We start from the raw sequence: 10,194 nt of genomic DNA on the forward strand, positions 1-10,194 counted from the left end.
GATATAACTTTTGTTAATGGTATTCAATACAATTCATTTCAAGATGTTTGCTATGCATTGGGATTGATACAGACAATGTAATTTGATGCAACACCAAGGTATGCATGTATCAATAAACTTTTTTTTATATATGTTATTTTTGTAAATTATATATATAATATATCTCTTCTTTTTTTGTAGAATTGGAATTGAATGATGATGAAATTAAAAGTTATGCCTTGGTTGAAATTGAAAAACTATTGCGAAGCTATGGAAAAAGTTTACGTGAATTCCAATCAATGCCATTTCCAGGTGATCAATATTTTCAGTCTTCACAAAACAGATTAATACATGATGAGTTGCAGTTTGATAGAAGATCTTTGTCAGAAGAATATGATAATCTCCTTAATAATTTAAACTTTGACCAACGTCGTGTATATGATACAATAATGAATGCAGTTGATTCAAATAAGGGAGGGGTTTTCTTTGTATATGGATATGGAGGCTCTGGAAAAACATTTGTCTGGAAAACTATGTCTGCATTCTTGAGATCGAAGGGAGAAATTGTCTTGAATGTGGCATCCAGTGGTATAGCATCTCTTCTATTGCCTGGTGGAAGAACTGCTAATTCTCGCTTTGCAATTCCATTTAATCCTAATGAGGAATCAACATGCAATATCAAACAAGGGAGTCCTCTTGCAGAGCTTATTGTAAAAGCTAAACTTTTCATTTGGGATGAGGCTCCAATGACGCATAAGTTTTGTTTTGAAGCTTTAGATAAAAGCATGAAAGATATAATGAGATTTGTCAATCCTTTAAGTCTTCATTTGCCTTTTGGAGGCAAAATAGTTGTTTTTGGTGGTGATTTTCGACAAATATTACCTGTTATTCCAAAAGGCAGTAGGCAGGATATTGTTCACGCCACTATCAATTCTTCGTATCTTTGGAGACATTGCACAGTTTTGAGATTGACAAAAAACATATGACTGCAGAATTTAGGTTCTGATGAAGAATGTGCTAAAATGAAGTAATTTTTGATTTGGATTGTTAATTTAGGAGATGGAAAAATTGGAGAACCAAATGACGGTTATGCGACAATAGATATTCCTGATGAACTTTTGCTGAAAGATTGCAATGATCCTATTGTAGCAATAGTTGATAGTATGTATCCATCTTCAGGCAACAATATCAACAATACTGTATATTTTCAACAGAGGGCTATTCTAGCACCAACTCTTAATGTCGTTCAGTCCATAAATGAATACATGATATCTCTAAACCATTCTGAGGGAAGGTTGTATTTAAGTTCTGATTCGACGTGTCATTCGGATAGAAATGTTGATCTATTGCATGATGTGCATACCCCTGAATTCTTAAATGGAATAAGATGTTCTAGAGTACCAAATCACGAGTTAAACTTGAAGGTTGGAACCCCGGTTATGCTGCTGCGGAACATAAATCATTCTCTTGGATTATGCAATGGCACTAGATTGATCGTGACGAGGCTCGAAAACCATGTTTTAGAAGGACAAATTCTTACTGGAAGTAATGCCGGTCATAAAGTGCGTATTCCAAGAATGTCATTCATCTTTCTGATCCAAGACTTCCTTTTAAATTCCAATCAAGACAGTATCCTTTGATTGTATCATACGCAATGACAATCAATAAAAGTCAAGGTCAATCATTATCTCATATAGGACTTATTTTAAAGAACTCTGTTTTAGTCATAGTCAGTTGTATGTCGTTGTATCCAGAGTTACGAATCTCATGGGCCTAAAAATTTTGATATGTAATAGTGACAACAAACAAAAAGATTCAACAACAAACGTTGTATTTAAGAAAATTTTTCAAAATTTATAAAAAAAATTTTCTAACCATGATTTCTATAGCCAATTTAATTTATTTATATTTTAATTATGATGAAATACTAGTTGTAGAAAAGAGATAGAATATTATCAATTTATGATATTTTATTACTTTTAGAAGAAAATAAATTTTTATTACTATATTTTCTCATAAATTTTAAAATTTTACAATCACATGTTTATAAAATTGAAATTGTAATAATAAAATATAATCTTTATCCTTTTTTACTAGCCGTCATTAGTTAGTCAAAGTAGCACGGTCGTCCCATCACCGTCGCTGCTGTGGCCCCTTGCTATTCGCCAATCAAAGATGAAAGAGAACGCCACGGTGTTTTCTTATGAGACCTGCTTTTCCCACCCCACTGACCGCACCCCCGCCCCTCCCACCTCCTCTCTCTCCCTCTCAAATTACATTCCTATCCTTTTCTTTTTATTTATTTTTTAATTTTTTAATTTTTTATTTAGGTTTATTTTTTAATTAATTTTATTTAAAAATAGCTCTAATATATTTTTAATTTAATTTTGTTTTATTTTTTAATTAATTTAATTTATTATTTTTTTCATCAATACTATATTTTTTCAATTTTTATTTAATTTTATTTTTTAATCAATTTTGTTTATTATTTTTTATCAATACTTTATTTTTAGAATTTTATATAAATTTTATTTAGTTTTATTTTTTAATCAATTTTATTTATTATATTTTTTTCAATTTTATATAAATTTTATTTTTAAATTATTTTTATTTATTATTTTTTTCATAATACTTGTATTTTTTTCAATTTATTATTATTTTTTAAATTTTGTTTTTTTATTGATTTTATTTTTTTGTTAATCAGTTTTTTTATCAATTTTTTTATTAGTTTTATTTTTTTGAGGGGTGTTTTGACAGGTGTCAAGAAGTGTAATTTAAAGAGATGAGAGATTCTGACATATGTTATGTGTCAAGGGTTAGAGGGAAGGATGATTTAAAGGGAGAGAAGGTTCTGACATGTGTCAAGAGTTGGAAGGGGGTAATTTAAGTATCGAATTAGGAAGGTAATTTAAAAAAAGAGAGAGATTCTGACCTATGTTAAAAATTATATAAAATAAAAAAATTGATAAAAAAATAATAAACAAAATTGATTAAAGAAATAAAACTAAATAAAATTTAAAAAAATAATAAACAAAATTAATTTAAAAATAAAACTAAATAAAAATTAAATAAAATTAAAATATATATATATATAAGTATTAATGAAACAATAAAACAACATTAATTTAAAAATAAAACGAACGAATTAATTAAAATTAAAAATATATATAAAAATAAATAGAAAAAGGGTTAAATGGTCATTTGAACAAGTGGATTTCGAGTTTTGGCCATATGGATATTGAAGAAATTGAATTCTACTGAGAAAAAATAGTCTAGTATAGCTGAAACAATATCCTGGGTGTACATGGAGCTAATCTAAAAGAAACGGTTTTCTTTCTTATGCATCAAAAGTCTAACTAGAGATTTGGGCTGATGTCTATTTATGGATCAAATAAGCATGTATTGGCAAGAATCACATAAAAATTAAAGGAAAGATGACGGTGCAAGGAAAGTACTTTGTCAACAGATGAATCTACCACAACTAAGTAATTTACATTTAAATGCAATTACTGATCATGAGAGAGTGGATGCCAATAATGTTATTATTCAAAACCTTGTGCCAGGGCACTACAAAAATCAGACCAAGACAATACAATCTTGCTTGCTAAAATAAATTAACTCAAGATCCATATATCACACTTATTGGACCATCTAATTCCTCCAATAAATGCTTGAAGATGTATGGCACATTCTCCAGCAAAGATTCACGAGAGTGCTCATTTAGCAGTTGCTTATCTCATTCCATCTTAAATCATAAGGCCACATGTGAGATAGACTCATGTAACGACTCAAACTAGAGAACTGCTGACAATTAGAAGATCGCAATGTGGAAGATCAAGGAATCTCAACTCTCTTGTTTATAAAATATAATGAAAAGTTGCGATAATGCACTTTTAGTAAAATGAAAGCTCCAAGTGTACTTCAAATTTAAGGAATAATTTTAGCCGCAAGAGCAACAAGCTAGGATCGCAAAGGCCATGTGTAATGATTCTCGACTGCTGCTTATTCGATCAACCAACACCTAGAAAGTGATCCAGAGAGTTGGTTGATGCTGATTGGCACTTACCTCTGATGGAAATACATCCAATATTTTCAGATAATTGTAGTTCCAGAAAAAAGGGTTATTTGAACAGGAATAATTGAAAGATGGAAAGCTAATTCCATTATTATATCCTCCCATGGTGAAAGGGGGCACTGCTTAGGTTCATAGAAGCAGAGCTAACAAGAATCATATATGGATAACGTGAAAGAAACAGTTTTATTCATCAAGTTTAAATGTTGGAGCAAGACTCCCACTCTTTGATCCTCTAGCTAAAAATGGTCAACTATGTGTTCATCTTCTAAATTAATCATCCACGTGGTGTTTCTAATGCTAATCTGGTGTATTGCAAGGCACTAAGAGTATAGATCAGGATAAAGGTAAATTCAAATATAGAGAAGAAAAAATATAAGATATCGATTTAAAACAAGTCATAGAAGATTGATTAGCAATTAAAGGGTGACAACAGAAAATCGCACGAGCAGCAGCGCAGCAGATAATATGCTCTGGGCCTGGGCCACCTAGGGATGAGAAGGCATCAGCGTGGATGTATTTATTCATTTGATTAATCATGCAGAAGGAGAAACAACACAAGAATCGAGAAACGATCTACATTTGTGTGGGGCCGTTAAGGTGGCGAGATTAATATACACATCTATGCTATTTAATCAAACATGATCATTATTCTGCCAATTAAAGAAAGAACTGATCCTAATCATAGGGCATAAAACGAAGAGAGAAATATATACTGTTGGGCAGCAGATTGAACGTCTTCCTTCTTGATCTTGCCTCCGACTCCTAGAGCGAGATCCAAAGCCCCAGATTTCGACATCTTGAAGTCAACTTTCGCTAAGTTATACAAAAAAAAAAAAAGAATAACAAAAAAGGGACTAAGATAACCAAAAAGAAGGTAGAAACACCAGAGAAAGATCCAACTCGAGTTTGAGGATAATGATCATTCAAGAGAATCATGTAACAGATTTAGATGGGTCGGGAAGGATCAGAAAGTTTGAAAAAGGATGAGTGCATACAAAAAAAAAAACCCAAAAGAAGACTGTAAGAGGAGAAAACAACAAAATCGGCCAAACTCCAGATAGATGGCAAGAGAGTAAAGGTTCCTTACGGATCAGCATTACTTTTCATCCAAAAAAAAAAACAAAAACGTAATCATCGAAGCATTTTTTTTTCTCAAAGAAACATCACAGGAAACAAGAGATGCCGTGACGAAGCGATCGAAAGAAAATGAGAAAATTACACCGACTCACCGACTGAAGAGAGAGATCTCAGAAGCGACGGTAATCGAATCCCATAGTCCCAGAAAAAGAAAAAGGGCCACTGCTGTCACCAATGTCTCCGGGTTTCGCTGGCCTTGGCATCAGTGATGACTAAAATGAGGACGACAAAAGAACAGAATGCAACAGAAAAGCAAGGACCCTAATTTCGATCGATGATATGTAGGCAAAACATACCGACAAAGAACCCTAGAGAAATGCAGGGACCGAGAGGCAGTTCCAAGCGGCTCGCCTCCGACGAACTGAGCGGTGGCGAAGAGGCGAGCCGAGACGAGATCGGGCGGTACTGGCATCGTGATAACATTACGAAGGAAGGCGTCACATGTGCGTGGCGCCTGTCGGCCCAGCTACATTTGATCTGTGCCGACCAACGAGCGGGAAGCGACGTGGGATGCCAAAGGCTTCGCGTGCCTGATCGCTGTGTAGATCCAAACAGAGTGCAGCGATACTTCGATGCTACTCAGACGCCCAACAGTCAAGTTTCCAACAACACGGAAACAGAAAAAACAAAAAATATATATATAAATAAAATAAAAATAGCAAAATCAATATTGATACGTCTTGTGATCTCTTCGCAAAAAGACAATCGTCGATCACGGATTTTGACAATACCTCGTTTATATCCATGGAGAAAAAAGGGATAAAAATTAAAGGATTATTTTTAATTAATGTTTTTGTACCAAAAAAAATTTATTAAAAAATCAAAAGAACATAGTATCAAATTTTTATCTGAAATACTTTTATTCTAACATTTTTAAATAGTAGCTACGAATATATAACATATTAAAGTAAATTATTCATCAAGTTATTTTTGACTATTTAAAAATGATTTTAATTAAATTTAAATAATTTTAATCTAATTAATAAAAAAATTAATATAAAAATGCTTTTTGTATAATATTTTAATCAAGTGGAATCGTTTTATTTTAACAAGTTGTAATAGATACTTAGTATCTACTATAATAATACCAAAATAAATATATTTTTGAGATGAAAAATATGGTAAAGTATTATTTTTTATTTTAAAAGGCACCTTGTTATAATTTTAATAATCTAGGACATTTTTAAATAAACAAATACTATGTTTTATTACTCCGTATTTGTTATAAGAGTACGAGATTAAAAATATTTTTAAGATAAAAAATATATCGAGATATTATTTTATAACACTTTTGTGGCATAGAGACAATATTTAATAATTATTTCGTGTTCGAGATTATATATCCAATCCGAATGTAAGAAGTTACGAAGAGATATTTTGAATGAATAAGATTATTTATTATTATTATTATTTTAAAATGTATTCTAATTTGTAAAAAATATAAAAATAATATTCAATCTTATTTTTCATCTTAAAAATACCTTTAATCCAACACAGTTATAGCAGTTTTATTCAAAATTATTAAAACGCATAGCAAATTTTATTCTAAACCATTACAAGTTATTTAAAACTTTTACAATATAGTATAATTTAATTAAAACCATTTATAATAGTTTTAACACAAATTATTATACGTGTACCGTTTTAAATAAACGATACAATAGTATAAAATTGAAACAATTTTATATGTAATAATTTTCTTTTATGTTATAATAAATTTATCTAAAATTGATATGATAATACTAAAATAAGAATATCTTAAGATACATATTATTTTTGCCGATAACAAAAATTTATCACTCAGATTTAACTAAATAACTTATTTTTAAAATAAAACAGAAGCTCTTCCAGTTCCACTTATTTACCTGCCCACCACTGCAAAGGCTCCAATTCGGGTAGGGACCGAAAGGTAATTTGGGCGAGGTGATTGATATATGGAGATGTCGCAGTCCGTTACGTTATAATGAATGTCGAGCACGTGACACGTGCTCGGATCCAATTGGCCCGTCGACTCGTGACGTGCCCACCGGCAATTTAGGGCAATAATTGGGAAGGAAAAACAAAAGGGGAAGACCGCTGCTCCACCGGGCCCGAGTTCCGCCACGTGGGCCACTGCGGGTCGCAGGATCACGAAGGGGAGCGCGGCGGGACCGTCCATCAATGAATTTTATTGATCGATAAATCATAAATATTGCATATGTGAATCTCTTAAACAATTTTTTTTTTTTGATTTACAAAAGGGTATCTGGGCATTTGGCACCAACTAGTCCCCTTGACTGACCAGCCCTGCCCCACGGCCTTCAACGAGAGTCCCCACCGGCCAGCGAGGGTAAATCAGGAGGATTCACTGGCACCTACATTCCAACCCATTACCAAATTGGGATCCACGTGCCCGACCAGCACAGTCGACTGCCACGCCCCAGGCATTAAACCCAGTGAGACGCATCCCGGAGGAATCGAACCGTGGAAGTAACCTATGGAGAGGGAATGCGGTTACCAAGTGCGCCATGCCCTGGGGCATCTCTTAAACATTTAATACAATTTCATGATGCGATTAACATATGGATGATGTTAATATTATTCGTTCATTTTTTGGTTCTTAATAGGGAACGATTAGATTTCTCTTCTCTAGTCGCAATCGGATAAGCCAGCAATTTCATGCATCATGAATTGATGATGTGTAAAGATCAAGCACTACGTTGCCCTCCTAAAAGTATATTTTGGATTCAATGGTAATGCATTCCGTGTGTGCAAAAAGAGTGGATACTTTTCTAGCTTTTAATGATAATTTTTATTTTTTTAATTAAATATAAAATATAATTTGTTCTATACTACTTTATCGAGATATTAACTTACAATAATGGATATCTATCTAGTTTAGCTAGATCAGTCGCCCCTAAGAGCTAGATTATCTCTATGTCTAAGAATTAAGATTAAATTTCTAGGAAGAATAAAAAATATATAAATTATTTTTATAAAAAAGTAAATATATTAATAATATTTTTAAAATTCACAATGAATTGTCATTCTATTCGATTGATTAAATAGGGAAAATTAAGGTTTGGATTGATTCGATAAAAAAATGAGAAAAATATATCTTTCATTAATTAGTTAAGCTAATTTAGAAACTCGTAAGAAAAACAAAGATACAATTAATATACCTTTAATAGTCGTTGCCCATGGCCTAATTCTTTCCCAGATATTGATGACGTAATATTATTGGAAGCTAATTAATATCAACACCAGGGGTGGCACCTCATTCTTGCACTCTATGATTTGAATCTCATTAGAGCTAGGCGAACATTTAAAAGATCGACTTTTTGAATGTATATAAATTGTATTTTAAATCTATCTGATAATTAAGGCTAAAAAAAAGGTCTATCTAATATAAATAAAAAAGATCAAGGTGAGTTGCAATTAAAGCACACACTTACTTCCATCCGTTTCCATGATTAGAACTTAGATTGCACTTGTCCAGGTGTTTTAGATGGAGTAATTCATGTATGCTTAGAAGTTGGATTTTACTTGCTCGTGCGTTTATATCCGACAATTTATCATGCAGCCTAGCTAATTATCTCACTTTACATGACAATATTGTGATGTATCTATTTCAAAAAAATTCATGATATTTTACGAATTCATATATTAAATTTTATTTTATCGTTCACTCTCAAGATATATTTAAATTTTAAATCTTAAATCTTAAGCTCCATAGTGAAATTCACGAAGTTGTACATGATATAATAGACTTATAATATGAAATTAAAATTCTTTAATTAGAGGAAAAAAGTTGAAGGTTTAGATTGTTAGAAATTAACAATATACATCAAACTTAATCTACAATGCATCTAGCATAGAATCTAGTTTATTATCATCAATACAACAAAACTAAAATTGATACAATGACAAATCAAATACAAATCTAAAGTAAGAGTCATTGTATCCTTACTTATCGTTGGAGTTTCAACAATTGCAGAATGATATTATGCAAGGATTGAGCGGCAACCAAAAGTCTTTCTCAATGAGGAAGAGAAGAAGAAGATGAAGAATCTCAATTCAAAAAACTGTTCAAATAAATGAAGCTTCTTTCCTTATATACTTTAGCCAATCCTATAGGGATCATCCACCATAAAGCTCATAACCCATTAATATTAATGAATTAGATTTTTAGATTTACATATTGAATCAACATCCAATATCTAAACTCCTTTTATACTATAAATATTAGATCACTTAACGTGACTTAATTCTTTAATGATAATTAATCATGTGTGTTAATCAAGTATAAGTCCATCTTATGAAAATTTAAACCACCAATGTGGACTTAATCCTCCATAAATTACTTTTGTCAACTTAGATTTAGTAGTAGTATCTTACTCTTTCATGCAATACAAGTGTATTTTGATGGAGTTGTGTATAAGCTTTCGCCTCTATCTTTCATTTCATCAGTGCAACTTTAACTAGTGAAATGGTTGAAGCTTTCGTTTGACAACAAATGTGTTTTATTCTGTGATGATCAATATGTAGAGCTCAATCGACCTCACCGGGTAGAAAAAGTTCTTGATGAGACCATTGAAGAGACATACATGAGTGTTTTTGAGACCATTGAAAAGTTATGTAAGACATTGAATATTTATCAAAGGAGCAATGTTTTTGGAAAACTCTTTAATTATTTATTCTCTTATTATCCGACACTACCTGACGGTATAGTTAAAAGGGGACCAGCATTAATTAATTTAACTTTTTTAAATTAAAAACGATTTTTTTATAAAAGAATTTTTTAAAAAAAGACGTGTCGTAGCCGGCAGCGCAGCGGACGAACCAGACCCCCGATAGCCCCGCAAGGTCTGAACACGTTCACGGGCCCGCCTTAGTTTTACACGTTTCGTGTTCTTAGTGGTTAAGAGACATATGCAGGTGGTACCCCTGCCTGGTAGAGAAACGGGTGCGCGAATGAGTTACGCTCTACCCTCCCTGGCCGCGGAAAACGAAGATGGGAGTCT

The 10,194-nt window shown here is 32.1% G+C and overlaps 1 protein-coding gene across 1 annotated transcript in view; it reads right to left on the bottom strand.

Moving 5' to 3' along the window:
* The window catches only part of LOC141822777 (cycloartenol-C-24-methyltransferase 1-like), a 38,779-nt gene extending 33,706 nt beyond the window's left edge, over positions 1-5,073 (bottom strand). Inside the window, exon 1 of the mRNA XM_074710106.1 lies at positions 4,768-5,073. Within this exon, the coding sequence (XP_074566207.1) occupies positions 4,768-4,850 (83 nt within the window). The 5' untranslated portion in view covers positions 4,851-5,073. The remainder of the gene's footprint in view (positions 1-4,767) is intronic.
* Between the last annotated feature and the right edge of the window lie 5,121 nt (positions 5,074-10,194).

This window comes from Curcuma longa, chromosome 3 (genome assembly GCF_044706935.1).
Source record: "Curcuma longa cultivar G26 ecotype Majalengka, Jawa Barat chromosome 3, ITB_CL_G26_1.1, whole genome shotgun sequence".
Taxonomy (NCBI): domain Eukaryota; kingdom Viridiplantae; phylum Streptophyta; class Magnoliopsida; order Zingiberales; family Zingiberaceae; genus Curcuma; species Curcuma longa.